The sequence below is a fragment of the Neoarius graeffei genome, chromosome 7 (genome assembly GCF_027579695.1).
Source record: "Neoarius graeffei isolate fNeoGra1 chromosome 7, fNeoGra1.pri, whole genome shotgun sequence".
Classification (NCBI taxonomy): Eukaryota; Metazoa; Chordata; class Actinopteri; order Siluriformes; family Ariidae; genus Neoarius; species Neoarius graeffei.
In genome coordinates this window covers 26,333,270-26,349,326 of record NC_083575.1, presented here as the reverse complement: position 1 = coordinate 26,349,326, position 16,057 = coordinate 26,333,270, and the positions used below count along the sequence as shown (strand labels likewise).

At 43.4% G+C, this 16,057-nt stretch overlaps 1 protein-coding gene across 1 annotated transcript in view; it reads right to left on the bottom strand.

The window, feature by feature from the left end:
• The window catches only part of csmd1a (CUB and Sushi multiple domains 1a), an 800,422-nt gene that overhangs the window by 454,751 nt on the left and 329,614 nt on the right, over nt 1-16,057 (bottom strand). The window contains exon 4 of the mRNA XM_060924925.1: nt 15,055-15,262. Within this exon, the coding sequence (XP_060780908.1) occupies nt 15,055-15,262 (208 nt within the window). The remainder of the gene's footprint in view (nt 1-15,054; nt 15,263-16,057) is intronic.

Here is a 16,057-nt window from a genome sequence, read left to right as displayed (position 1 = left end):
TAAACATCATTGAAAATATGTGGATAAATCTCAAAAGAGCAGTGCATGCAAGACAGCCCAAGAAACTTGTAGAACTGGAAGCCTTTTGCAAGGACGAGTGTGTGAAAATGCCCCAGGTAAGACCTGAAAGATTATTAGCTGGCTACAAAAAGTGTTTACAAGCTGTGATACTTGCCAAAGGGGGTGTTACTAAGTACTGACCATGTCAGGTGCCCAAACTTTTGCTTCAGGTCCTTTTCATTTTTTGGTATTTTACACCTGTAAATGATGAAAATAAAAATGTAATCTTGCAGAAGATATTAAAGAAATATGTCATCTTTACCCTTATGCCTTTTGGTGATCAGTTCATCTTCTGCTCACTTACAGTGGTGCTTGAAAGTTTGTGAACCCTTTTGAATTTTCTATATTTCTGCATAAATATGACCTAAAACATCATCAGATTTTCACACAAGTCCTAAAAGTAGATAAACAGAACCCAGTTAAACAAATGAGACAAAAATATTATACTTGGTCATTTATTTATTGAGGAAAATGATCCAATATTACATATCTGTGAGTGACAAAAGTATGTGAACCTCTCGGATTAGCAGTTAATTTGAAGGTGAAATTAGAGTCAGGTGTTTTCAATCAATGGGATGACAATCAGGTGTGAGTGGGCACCCTGTTTTATTTAAAGAACAGGGATCTATCAAAGTCTGATCTTCACAACACATGTTTATGGAAATGTATCATGGCACGAAGAAAGGAGATTTCTGAGGACCTCAGAAAAAGCATTGTTGATGCTCATCAGGCTGGAAAAGGTTACAAAACCATCTCTAAAGAATTTGGACTCCACCAATCCACAGTCAGACAGATTGTGTACAAATGGAGGAAATTCAAGACCATTGTTACCCTCCCCAGGAGTGGTCGACCAACAAAGATCACTCTAAGAGCAAGGCGTGTAATACTCGGCAAGGTCACAAAGCACCCCAGGGTAACTTCTAAGCAACTGAAGGCCTCTCTCACACTGGCTAATGTTAATGTTCATGAGTCCACCATGAGGAGAACACTGAACAACAATGGTGTGCATGGAAAGGTTGCAAGGAGAAAGCCACTGCTCTCCAAAAAGAACATTGCTGCTCATCTGCAGTTTGCTAAAGAGCACGTGGACAAGCCAGAAGGCTATTGGAAAAATGTTTTGTGTACGGATGAAACCAAAATAGAATTTTTGGTTTAAATGAGAAGTGTTATGTTTGGAGAAAGAAAAACACTGCATTCCAGCATAAGAACCTTATCCCATCTGTGAAACATGGTGGTGGTAGTATCATGGTTTGGGCCTGTTTTGCTGCATCTGGGCCAGGACGGCTTGCCATCATTAATGGAACAATGAATTCTGAATTATACCAGCAAATTCTAAAGGAAAATGTCAGAACATCTGTCCATGAACTGAATCTCAAGAGAAGATGGGTCATGCAGCAAGACAACAACCCTAAGCACACAAGTTGTTCTACCAAAGAATGGTTAAAGAAGAATAAAGTTAATGTTTTGGAATGGCCAAGTCAAAGTCCTGACCTTAATCCAATGGAAATGTTGTGGAAGGACCTGAAGCGAGCAGTTCATATGAGGAAACCCACCAACATCCCAGAGTTGAAGCTGTTCTGTACGGAGGAATGGGCTAAAATTCCTCCAAGCCGGTGTGCAGGACTGATCAACAGTTACCGGAAACATTTAGTTGCAGTTATTGCTGCACAAGGGGGTCACACCAGATACTGAAAGCAAAGGTTCACATACTTTTGCCACTCACAGATTTGTAATATTGGATCATTTTCCTCAATAAATACATATCCAAGTATAATATTTTTGTCTCATTTGTTTAACTGGGTTCTCTTTATCTACTTTTAGGACTTGTGTGAAAACCTGATAATGTTTTAGGTCATATTTATGCAGAAATGTAGAAAATTCTAAAGGGTTCACAAACTTTCAAGCACCACTGTAACTATTCACAGTAACAGATATTTTCAACAAGGGTGCCCAAACTTTTGCATGCCACTGTATCAACAGGGGAGACCCACTACACACTGAATTTAGCATGTAAATTCTTATTCCATTGTGAACAACTGAATTTCTATTGTTTTTAACTTGGGGACACTTACACTCTGATGGGTTCAACAGTTCAACATTATCAAAGCAATGAAAAGTAAATGAAGATAATGATCATGTTTAGCACATACAGTGATAATCTGAGTGGAAAAAATGTCCTTTTGGTGTGTTGACAAGCAAATGATTTGAAATGAGGCTTGGTGCATTTGCTGCTTTATATGATCCAAAGAAAACACATTAACACATCCAAATTTTAGACTTAATTTTTTGGAAACTTGAAGTACCTACAGTGTCTTGCAAAAGTATTCATTTCCCTTGGTGTTTGTCTGGTTTTGTCACATTACAAGCTGTAATTAAAATGGATTTTTGGGGGGTTAGCCCCATTTGATATACACAACATGCCTACAACTTTAAAGGTGCAAATAGTTTTTTTTTTTTTTTTTTAATACTGTAACACAATAATTAAGATGAAAAAAACAGAAATCCTGACCAGCTTTCCTGTCCCTACAGGTGAAAAACATCCACACAACATGATGCTACCACCACCATGCTTCACTGTAGGAATGGTGTTCTTAGGGTGATGGGAAGTGTTGGGTTTGTGCCACACACAGCATTTCATCTCATCTGACCAGAGAATCTTCTTCCATGTGTTTGGGGAGTCTGCCACATGCTGTTGGGCAAACTCCAAACATGTTTTCTTATTTTTTCTTGAAGCAATGAATTTTTTTCTGGCCACTCTTCCATAAAGCCCCACTCTGTGGAGTGTACAGCTGAAAGTGGTCCTATGGACAGATACTCCCATCTCTGCTGTGGATCTTTGCAGCTCCTTCAGTGTTATCTTTGGTGTCTTTGTTGCATCTCTGATTAATGCCCTCCTTGCCCGGTCTGTGAGTTTTGGCGGGTGGCCTTCTCTTGTCAGGTTTGTAGTGGTGCCATATTCTTTCCATTTTGCTATAATGGATTTAATGGTGCACCCTGGAACATTCAAAGTTTGGGATATTTTTTTTATAACCCAACCCTGATCTATACTTCTCCACAATTTTGTCTCTGACCTGTTTGGAAGCTCCTTGGTTTTTATGTTTCTTGCTTAGTAGTGTTGCAGAGTCAGGGTCCTTCCAGAACAGGTTGATTATACAGACATCATGTGACAGATCATGCCACACTTTGATTGCACACAGGTGGATCTTAATCAACTGATTATGTGACTTATGAAGTGAATTGGTTGGACCAGCTCTTATTTAGGGGTTTCATATGAAAGGGGGTGAATACCTATGCACACTCCAGATTTCTGTTTTTTAGCTCTTATTTAGGGGTTTCATATGAAAGGGGGTGAATACCTATGCACACTCCAGATTTCTGTTTTTTTTTCTTCCATTTTAATTATTGTTTGTGGGCAGCACAGTGGTATAGTGGTTAGCACTGCCACCTCACAGCAAGAAGGTCCGGGTTCGAGCCCCGTGGCCGGCGAGGGCCTTTCTGTGCGGAGTTTGCATGTTCTCCCCGTGTCTGCGTGGGTTTCCACTGGGTGCTCCGGTTTCCCCCACAGGCCAAAGGTATGCAGGTTAGACTAATTGTTGGCTTTAAATTGACCGTAGGTGTGAATGTGAGTGTGAATGGTTGTTTGTGTCTATGTGTCAGCCCTGCAATGACCTGGTGACTTGTCCAGGGTGCACCCCGCCTCTCGCCCATAGTCAGCTGGGATAGGCTCCAGCTTGCCTGCGACCCTGTAAAACAGGATAAGCAGCTACAGATAATGGATGGATGGATGGATGGATGAATGAATGAATTATTGTTTGTGTCACAATAAAACAGCAATTTTTACCTTTAAAGTGGTAGGCATGTTGTGTAAATCAAATGGTGCTAACCCTGCAAAAATCCATTTTAATTCCAGCATGTAATCCGACAAAACAGGACAAACACCAAGGGGGATGAATACTTTTGCAAGACACCGTACATATTCCTGAATCATGATACCAGCTAAACTACAGATTAGAGAGCTACATGGGAATGGGAACAGTGGCAATACTACTGGAGTTTTCACATTTTTATCTGTAGGAATGGGAATAAATTAATAAATGATAATAATAATAATATGTGATAAACCAGAAACAGGGAAGAAATGTATGTAAATTTATGGATGGCAATAAAATAAATACTAATGGTAATGAAGTGACAAACATGTGGCTTTCAGCAAAGTCTATTTTAAACCCATTTTATACCAGAAACATTACTGTTGGCATGAAAAAGAGCTATACATTGTACTTTGGATTGAATGGCTGTTCCATTATATATATATATATATATATATATATATATATATATATATATATATATATATATATAATCATCTCTGGAGTACAAAAGTCTTCAAAATGAATGCAAATGAATTATAATAATCAGAGTACATAATGATGAAAATATTGAAAAATATCTACATTTTGCAGTGTAATGTGAAACAGATCGCTTTACACATTTGTCCACCCACGAGTGAATTGCAGCATAGATTTCTGCTTAAAACACAAGAGCTATAGTGCTGTGGGTAGGATTTTTATGTTTGAAAAGCAATAACAGGTCAGTCATCTATCAAATTTGGTCATTATTGCCCCTGTCTTTTTTTGTCAGCCTTTTAAAATTTCCTCTTCTGGCCTGTACCTTAATAAATCTTTTTTAAAAAAATGCAAAAAGGAAGAATTCGTTCCAGAGAAGGAGAAGTAAGGGAAATTTAACAGTATAGAGCAAGGGGACCAAACATTATCATTAAATTCTTGTAGCATACCATTGTATTCCTATTCAGTTGAGTGACCAATTTCACTGGAGTTGATTTTTGTGATCCTCGTCAAAGAGGATGAGCAATGAATATGGTAATGCAACAGTACTCTGGCTCTAGATTAAAAACAGTGGAGACTCAGATTTTTATTTTTTGAAACTTTAATCAATTACACTCTTTAGAAAGCTGTTCAAAAGAGGACACAGCAGTCCATGACTCAAAACTACATAGTATATATAGTAATGTGTTGGAGAGTCTGCTTTTATTTACAGCATGACTCAGTGCCACTGCTGCTATGGATGAGCCCACATGGATTCCCTAAAGATTGCACTTCCTAAAAACAGCTTGTGCCCAATTTGCACTCTTTCTTCAGTGGATAATTTCACCTCGGCACTGTAATTCGAAAGATACTGAACATTGTTGAAACACACTTCATACTGTTTGACTTTATTGTATACAATTATAACAGAGTAATGGCTTACTATCCGATTGTGTTCACCTGTTCCGTGTTCAGTCATTGATTACTTTGGTTATTTATTTGTTTTTAATTCCCTTTTGCAAAGTTTCTACTTTTCTGACATGTGCCTGTATTATCATATTGATTACAGATCTGCCTTCTTTGACATTGCCTTCCTGTGCTCTGAACTTTGACTATAATTGTTTGGACTGTAATTGGACCTAGCATTCAATAACCACATGTTACATTCAAACAGTTATCTGGTGTGGATTGGGGGGGGGCATAAAAAAATAGTTTTAGTACATGGCTCCTTAGAATTGTGACTTGATATCTTCGCATTGCAGATATTGAGATATGTTCGCTGTTTTTTTTAATTAATAAGGTTTTAAAAAATAAACAAAATAAATCGTTATTTGGGATTGAGCTGAAGAGTTTATGGTATAAATTTATAATAGAGCTACAATTATTGACACCTTAATCTTTTGGCCATTGCAAAAGTAAAAAAAAAAGACTTTCAATACATAAATTGTGCATGAATAATTACTCAAACTTCCACTGAAAAAAAAAAACAAAAAATGAAATGATCCCCGATGACTTAGCATATCAGATCACGTGACACTGTTCCACAATTATCGACACCTTTGTCCACAGTTATCGACACCGTTCCACAATTATCGACATCCAGACGATTATTTATTATAATCGGTATGTGGTATTAACTGCAGAAAACAGTTTTTATTTAAAATTTGTTTTACATAGACTTATATTTCGTACAAAATATATTTTATATCAATATACCAATGTCAGTGCTTATGTAAATGAGGAAGTAATTCTAATGTTTGTAAACAAATGAACTGATGATGTTTAACCGGTGTCAGAAAATCTTTTTGTTCCATTTTAAGTATTTTCATAGATCACATTTTGTTAACCATTCATTGTTGTTTGTATTAATTTCTAGTTTTGTAGTTCACCAATAAATGTCAACAGGCAATTGACATTGTAACCACATGAACATCCAGGTCAAAGGTCGCATGTCATTCCGCAAACCAAAACTTTATATTTTGACATCTAAAAATATAAAATGTCTACTGATATTGTAATATATGTGTAGTAAGTGTTCTAGGTGGGTAGAGCACAGAAGCACGGCAGGCCAGAACTGAGTTCTCAAAAACTCGTTTATTGTAGTTTTTCAGCTTTTAACTACACACATACACACACACATGCACACAAGTATCCAGGTTGGGGAGTAGCTCCCTTCCTCTGCTCTCCCTCTCCTCTTATAGGGCGCGGTCACTGGGGAAGACACACCAACACAGGTTAATTCCCGTCAGGTGCAGTGATTCCGCCACCTACCTTCCCTGACTCCGCCCTCCATTCACAGACTGACGCTTGACCATGCCCCCGCTGCCACATACCCCCACCACCTGACTCAGGCCAGGGAGCCGTCCGGCCTGCAGCCAACTCCCCCCCCCCCCCCCCCCCCTTGACGGGAGAGGCAGTCCGCCACAACCATCTGCGCCCCCGGCCTGTGGACCACCTCGAACTTGAACGGCTGGAGTGCCAGATACCAACGGATGATCCGCACGTTGGCATCCTTCATGCGGTGGAGCCACTGCAGGGGCACGTGGTCCGACCAGAGGGTGAAAGGGCACCCCAGCAGATAGTAGCGGAGGGCGAGGACCGCCCACTTGATGGCGAGGCATTCCTTCTCTATGGTGCTGTACCTGCCCTCGCGACCAGGCAACCAGGCGACCTCCACAAGCTGGGTCGGGGAGAGGTGGGCTCCACAGGGGACCGGAGCAGTGGGTGATGCCGATTTTCCCTTTTGAACCTCCGGCCCCACAGCTTGCGGCTGATGTACAGCACTGGATGGTCCTCCCCCTCCACCTCCTGGGATGGAACAGCCCCCAGCCCTCTGTCCGATGCGTCCATCTGTAAAACAAAGGGGAGAGAAAAGTCAGGGGAGTGTAACAGTGGCCCCCCACACAGTGCAGCCTTTACCTTAGAGAAAGCCCGCTGGCATTGCTCTGTCCACTGGATTGGATCTAGTGCCCCCTTTTTAGTGAGATCAGTCAGCGGGCTAGTGACATCCGAATAATTAGGTATAAACCTACAATAGTAGCCAGCCAGCCCCAGGAACTGTCTCACCCCCTTTTTGGTCTTGGGCCTCGGGCAGGCCGCAATCGCTGCTGTCTTATTGATTTGGGGATGCACCTGCCCATTGCCCAAGTGGAAGCCCAGATACCATACTTCCACCCGCCCAATCACACACTTCTTTGGGTTGGCTGTGAGCCCCGCTCGCCTCAGAGACCCCAGGACAGCCCTCAGGTGTTTTAGGTGCCACGGCCAGTCATTACTATAAATAATAATGTCATCTAGGTATGCGGCTGCATAGGTGGCGTGGGGGCAGAGGACCCTATCCATAAGCCACTGGAACGTAGCGGGCGCCCCAAACAGCCCAAACAGAAGTGTGGCGAACTGGTGTAAGCCAAACGGTGTGGAAAAGGGCGTTTTCTCTCGGGATAGTGGAGTCAAGGGGATCTGCCAATATCCCTTTGTCAAATCCAGTGTTGAATAAAAATGAGCCATGCCTAGTCGATCGAGCAACTCATCAATACGAGGCATTGGGTACGAGTCAAATTTAGACACTGCGTTGACTTTTCGATAGTCCACACAGAACCTGACCGACCCGTCAGCCTTGCGAACCAAGATCACTGGACTGCTCCAGTCACTGTGGGACTCCTCGACGATGCCCATTTCGAGCATGGCCTCGAGTTCTTCCCGAGCCACCTTTTTCTTGTGTTCGGGCAGTCTGTAAGGGCGGCTGCGCACTACTACCCCCGGGGGCATCTTAATGTGGTGTTCTATGAGGTGGGTGCGGCCGGGCAGGGGCGAGAACATGTCAGAAAATTCTGTTTGCAACCAGGCGACCTCCGCGAGCTGGGTCGGGGAGAGGTGGGCTCCACAGGGGACCGGAGCGGTGGGTGATGCTGATTTTCCCTTTTGAACCTCCGGCCCCAGCTCCGCCTTCTCTGGAACCACCAACACCAGCGCCACGGGGACCTCCTCGCTCCAACGTTTTAACAGATTGAGGTGGTATATCTGTAACGCCCCACCCCTGTCCGTTCGCCTCACCTCATAGTCAACGTCCCCGACTTGCTGTGTGACCTCAAAGGGTCCTTGCCACCTGGCGATTAATTTAGAGTTCAACATGGGCAACAACACGAGTACTTTGTCTCCCGGTGTGAATTCCCTAAGGCGCGTGCCCCTGTTGTACAGGCGGACTTGACATTCTTGAGCCTGCAGCAAATTCTTCTGGGTTAGGTGTGTGAGTGTGTGGAGTTTTGTGCGCAGGTCAATAACGTATTGAATTTCATTTTCGCTTGGGGAAGGTCCCTCCTCCCAATTTTCCTGCAGCACATCTAGGATGCCACGCGGCTTACGCCCATATAATAATTCGAATGGGGAGAACCCCGTGGAGGCTTGTGGGACCTCTCGCACTGCGGAAAGCAGGGGCTCGAGCCATTTATCCCAGTTACGTGCGTCCTCGCTTACAAATTTTTTAATTATGTTTTTGAGGGTGCGATTAAACCATTCGACTAAGCTGTCCATTTGTGGATGATAAACGCTGGTGCGAATCGGCTTGATTCCCAGTAACCCATACAGTTCGCGCAGTGTGCGTGACATAAACGTAGTGCCCTGATCAGTCAGAATCTCTGGGGATTCCGACTCGGGAGATGACGTGGAAGAGTGCTTCCGCAATACTATGTGCAGAGATATTGCAAAGCAGAACTGCTTCCGGATATCGCATTGCATAGTCCACCAGAACTAAAATAAAGCGATACCCTCGTGTTGACCGATCTAATGGCCTGATGAAATCCATCCCAATTCTTTCGAACGGGGGCTCGATTAATGGCAAAGGGCACAAAGACGCTTTTGGGATGGCCACTGGATTTACTAACTGGCATTCGCGGCATGCTGTACACCACCTACGGACATTGCCGCGAATCCCTGGCCAATAGAACCGGGCCATTATTCGGGCTAGTGTCTTATCCTGCCCTAAGCGTCCAGCCATGGGATTAAAGTGAGCCGCCTGGAATACCAACTCCCGGCGGCTCTTTGGGATCAAATTTGGGTTATTTGTTCCTTAGTCTGAGTGTCCTGCGTCACTCGGTATAACCTATCCTTAATAATGGAAAAATAGGGGAAGGACAGGGTGGCATTTGGCTGGAGCGTTTGACCATCGATTACTCTCACTTGGTCAAATGCATGCCGCAGAGACTCGTCTCGCGATTGCTCTAATGAAAAATCCGCGAGGGATTCCCTGAGAGTGGGAGGAGGGGCCTGCTGCTCCTCACGCTGATGCAGTGATGACGTAGATGGCTCTGTGACAGCTGCTCCCACCAATGCCACACCGGGACCTCCCCCCACTGAACTACGGCAGGACCCACTGTTCACTAAGTGCATCATTAAATCCTGAAATCCCGGCCAATCAGTCCCCAAAATTATCGAGTGGGTAAGGCGAGGATTAACTGCCGCCTGTACTCTAAGTTTCTCCCCTCGAAACAGAATGTGGACCGACACTAAAGGGTAGTTGTGAACATCCCCGTGCACACACAGCACCTTCACCAACTGTGCTCTTCCCAATGCCTCATCTTGCACCAGGCTTTGGTGGATTGAGGTCTGATTACAGCCGGAGTCCACCAAAGCCTGATACGTATCCCCTTGGATACTCACCGGTATGCGATAGGCTCCAGCCCGATCAAGGGCGGTTCCTGGCGCGTCGGGGATCCGGACCACCATGCCCACCTCCATCGCCGAGCACTGATGCTGGAGGTTCCCCGGCTCCCCGCAGCGCCAGCACACCGGCCCAGGCTCTCTCTCTGCACCAGTGTTCCGGATATCACTCACCTGAGGGGGAGAAGACACAGACATGGAAGTAGGGAACGGTAGGACACCACGGGTGCGGCGGGCCAGCTGGGGTGGAGCCGGCCCCCGCCTCCGTGGTGGGGGAATGGGGCAAGGGCGAGGAACAGAAGGGGAGAGAGAGAGAGGGGAGAGGAGAACGGGAGACATGCTGTCCTGCCATTGGAACGGCCGCCATATGCTCCTCCGCCAGCTCAATGGCCTGATCCAGTGACGCCGGGCGATGGCACTGGACCCACTCTGCGGTTCCTTCCGGAAGTCGAGCGACAAACTGCTCCAGCGCCACCAGATCGATGATTTCCTTGGCGTCATGGTTGTCGGCCCTCAGCCACTGGTGGTAGGCGTCCCGGAGGAGTTGCTGGCCAAATGCGAACGGCCGGCTGACCTCCTCCAGGCGCAGCACGCGGAAGTGCTGCCGCTGCTGCTCTGGAGTGCGACCCACACGCTGGAGGACGGCCCTGCGGAGGTCCGCATAGACCAGCCATCTGTCAGCGGGGAGCTGTAGCGCGGCCTGCTGCACCTCGCCTGTGAGGAGGGGGAGGAGGCGCGCCGCACGCTGTTCCACCAGCCAACCCCACACCTCTGCTGCCTGCTCAAAGAGAGTGAAAAAGGCCTCGGGGTCATTGTGCGGGCCCATCTTCATTACGGTGAGGTGGGGAGGGCCCGCGGCGGTGGAGGTGGTGGACCCCGCCGACACAAGTAGGTGTCGGAATGCCTGGTGATCTTCCTGCTGCGCCAGCACCAGGGCCTCGAACCTTTGCTCCTGTTCCTTCCGGAGGGCGACCAGCACCTGGTGCTGGCTCTGTTGGGCTGTGGCGAGGGCATGGATCAGGTCCTTGAAGGGGGAGGACTCCATGGGACTGTTCTCTCCTGCGCTCTGTTCCGGGTTTCAGCATCACTGTAGCAAGTGTTCTAGGTGGGTGGAGCACAGAAGCACGGCAGGCCAGAACTGAGTTCTCAAAAGCTCATTTATTGTAGCTTTTCAGCTTTTAACTACACACATACACGCACACAAGTTTCCAGGTTGGGGAGTACCTCCCTTCCTCCGCTCTCCCTCTCCTCTTATAGGGCGTGGTCACTGGGGAAGACACACCAACACAGGTTAATTCCCATCAGGTGCAGTGATTCCGCCACTTACCTTCCCTGACTCCGCCCTCCATTCACAGACCAACGCTGGACCACGCCCACGCTGCCACAATGTGGTAGATATTTACAACAAACTGCAAAAAAAAAAACTGAATGGAATAGAAAAATCCAAATATTTCAAGCATGTACTTTTTTATATGTTAGGAATTTAATTCTGGTCTAATTCTATTTATTGCAATAGGATTCTCTATAAGCATTCCATTCTGTTATGAATCAGAAAAAATATTGTAAATCACAGTACTTTTATTTTTTAAAGTACTTCATCTCCTTCAACAATGTTACACAAAGATTGATCCAAAACAGTTGTAAATGTCCCTTAATTCCACAGGGTGTCGATAATGGTGGACACTGGTGAAAGTGATCACTATTATCGACACCTCACATGACTTCTCAAACGTGCATTCAGATACAAAATGGCGATTGTCAAATGAAAGCGTAAGAAACAAAGTAGGTTTCGACAAGGAGATCATGAAGTATCGGTGAATTTGATCAGCAAAAACATGTCCATGATCTTTCCACCATGCTTACCTGTGATGATGACTTCTGGGTTTTCCTCAAATTACTGATCATGCTAAAAAAAAAATCCATCTCTGGTAACGAGCTGTGTCATCAGACAACAAGATCAAAGGGCGAAGGGGATCTTCAGGTTGATTAATTAAGCAATAATAACTGTTGTAACTGAAATTCACCTTTGTAAAATTGTTTTTTTTTTAATTTTTTTATTGGTAAATCTGAAAAGGTGTCGATAATTGTAGCCACCGCTCTAGTAGGTCCTAGCTTAAGCCCCCCCACACACACACACTCATGACACAAATGCAGTGAAAAGCAAGCTGAGCAAGTCCTGTTGGATTTTAACAGGGTGCGGGAACTTTGTGCATCTATGTAATAACATACTGTATTCCCGGACTGCACTGTAGACTACATGTAAAGGGTGTGCCATCCTTTTGTGTTTATGGTATCATTAACATGGATGTTCACAAGCCAAAATGATAAGATGCTGCAGCAGGCTTACTGCTTACACACGTGTCGGCTGTCCGGCTACTGCTCATATTCATTAATAGGGCATCCCTGTACTCACTATACCCGGTGTATGTACATGGTACACGTGCTGTTTTGGGAGTGAGCCTCACTTTGATTTTTACAACAGTGGCTGGATAGGTCTGTGAGAGATGTTGATTTTTGCAACGGCTCTGAAGAAAATCTGATTGAAATCCACTGAGTCTTGGGAACTATAACTTATTATAGGACTTGTTCGCATGCAACCCATACAATCATTGTATAGTTCTCTCAGTCTGTTAGACTCAGGAGCTCAGATTGCAGTGACTGACCTTGTATTATACACATGCAACTCTTGCAGTCTTTTATAGTTATCTTGGTATTAAGTTCTGTCTTAAGTGGCCACTCACATTCCCTCAGTTTACCTGGGTAAATTCACTGTCTTATATGTACACTGAATGTCCTGAGTAGGAGCTCAGATTGCAGTTGCTAAAATAGTGATAATTTATTGATATAAGGTGTTTTGTGGTCAGTGTACTATACTGTAGTGTCATGTGGTAATGCATTATGACAATGCACCTTTCATAAATATAACCATATATCAGTTGCAATTATGTTCTATGCATATACCTGCAACTCTGACAATATCGTTTTCAGTGACTGATAAAATGGTTTTGAAAGTTCCTACTTTTAAAATAATCATTTTTGATATGGTAATTTTCTTTAAGAGATTTCATGTCCCTGACAGCTCAAAATGCATCTCCAGGCATTTAAAAACTGCAGAGCTGGCCCCCAGACCCCCGGCCTTACTGGTTTTCGGCCCCCTTCCCATTTTCCTGGATCCGCCCCGGTTATATTCCATATTTCCAAGCCAAGTCTGTACGAACTCAAAAGTAAACACCGACACTTCAAATACAGCATACAATCTCAGTAGAGAGGGAACTAAAATATACCATTCCTTTGGCACACACCATTTGTACTTTTAGTACTTTTTTTTTTAACTGAGTCATTTACAAGTCCAATTATGCACCTTAAATTATGTTAAATGTACATAAAGGTATAAGAAGATAAGCGAGTAGGAAAGGTATAATTCAGTACCTTTTTTTGAGACTGAAGGTATTATGTAACACTATGCTGAAAATATTTTGTACGACCTTCTGAAGCACGTCAGAACTGAATCTTTATTTAAGCTCTTACAACTCAGACAAAAGTCAAGCTTTGTTTTGGACAGAATGTAGCCAAGGCAAGACTAACATATTTGTTCGCCTGTAAAATGTCATTTAGAGACTATCGTTTTAGGTGATCTCTGTCAAAACATTTTAATTAGGCTGAAAGCAAATCAACGTTGGCATCTGACACTGCAGGAGTAATGCTGTCACTGGGTTCTATATTGACTTATTTCCATTTAATGAGCAACCGTAGCTTTGCAGCAGTGTTTGATGGAGTCAAAGTTTTGTTTTTTTTTTGGGGGGGGGGTAGCACCACTTTCCAGATGGGCCATTCACACCGAGAACATGAGAGGCAGCAGGACACAAGATTGATTTTGCTCAAATCTGATTTTCATTTGACACCAGTGCTGACTGGAGCTTGGATTTCTTTTCTTTTCTTTTCAGCTACGTTGCCGACTCTGCCTTTCAGCAGATTTAATTTGAGCCACATTCAACCATTTCAATGACACTCTCTCAGAGGCTATTAACTGACACTGTAGAATCTTCAATCTTGACATTTTCACCTGCCCCCATGTCCTATGGCTAAAACTTTAAGCAAAGCAAGCAGGGGCTACAGATCCTCTTAGTGAACGATTTGGTTTAACAGAACATATCAGTGCTGAAATTATATCTGTCACATAGCCACACGGATGCATTTCCACATATATGCAAGTGAAATGGGAAAAAAGTGAAAAAAGTGACAGAAAATTCATTTAATTTCACAACTAGTGAAATAATGCTATTTCAGGAAGAATATGTGATGTCGAGTTTGAGTGTGGAGGAAAAAAAAAGAAAGAGAAAACAAATTTTCCAAAAAATTAACTGTGACAGCACTTCACTGAGTTTACCAAGCCAACCAGGCTGCCTCCTCAATGCCTCCCTCCATCATGAGCGAGGACATGTTTATTCACCGAGCGTGAAGTTAATGGAGTTCAGCCATAGTCGCCTCACAGAATTCTCTCACTGTGGTGGCACTCAAAATTGGCCTGCCATTAGGCAAGAGGAGGAAAGAAAAGAAGTGTGAAGGTTAAAAGGCAGATCAAAGCAGGATAGAAAAAGGAAACCGGGAAACTGCAAAGAAGAAGGATGTGTATAGTGGTAAATCTAAAAAAAACGAGCATTTGCTTGGCAACAGAAATAACTCATATGAACGCCAGAGCAAATGGAGCATTGTGTTTTAAAACTATCAGTGAGATCAATTGAGATGGCAACTCGTTTCCTTTACAGAGTCTAGAAAGGAACAACAGCTCTGAAAGAAACCTCCTAGGAGTGCGCTCAAGTGAGCCCCTGCTATTAAATGAATAGGATTAGCCCCTGCGTTTCTTTTCATCACCAATGAGGTGGCAATTTTTCATTGATCGAGCCAGGTCCATTATCCACGGGTCTCATGCCCCTCTTAATGCATGCCACGTGCAAAAGATGAGGACAGACAAAGCCGTTCTGCTCCCGGTGGAAGTCACGGTCTGTTTACTCACCATATTGATGGCGCTTCTGTGCCGCTGATCTCCAGAAAGTCATATCTGTCCTCCAGCTGGAAATCTGTGAACACCAATGCAATGGTGTCTCCAGGCTCAGCCAAAATACTCCATGTGCAGTCTGCGCTGTTCTCATATTCTGAGGGGAAGTGAGGACTGGATATTGTTCCTGTTGTCCCTCTTAATGTACCACCACATGCTCCTTCAGCTGATCAAAACAATAATAATAATTAAAAAAAACTTGTTTAAACTCAAGGTAATCTCATTACAACAGCCATTTTGCTGCAAAAATAAATAAATAAATAAATAAAGATTACCAAATATTTTAAACATAAATGAATTTAGCTAGTATTTTCTATTACAGGATTGCAATAAACCAAATACGATATGATTATTCAACTTATTTCTAGACATTTTTAGCATTTACTTCGAGAAAAAAGCAAAATATTTCTTAATAGAAAAAGTAAACAAAAGCATCTAAAACAGGCTGGATAATTTTGCATTCATTAACATTACATCTCATATTAAGAATTATTCTATCCACATTCACTGGATATGAGCAATCGCATGCTCTGATTGGCTACTACTAGGATATAAGCTCATATACCATGAGTAGAGAAAAAAATGGTGGAGCATGTTGCTGAACCAAGGACGAAATAAAAATTTTACTTGAAAATAAAACCCCCCAAAATACAAAAAAGCAACAAAATATGGAATGAAAGTACAACGTATTTGATGGTAAGAACATATCCCCCCCCCCCCAAGTATTATTATTATAGCATTTCTCACAAATTGCCACTGTTACATTCGAAGCGGAAATCATTTTGTATAAAAGTTTTTATTTATCAAATTTGCAAAAAGTAAAAATAAAAATGCTCCGTTTCTCAAAATCCAGTGAACGTCGATAGAACAAAACAGTTATTCCACTCAATCTTGTCATACATGGCTTATGTAGGACTCAATTTTGTGGAATAACTGTCAAATATTAAAAAAAAATAATTTG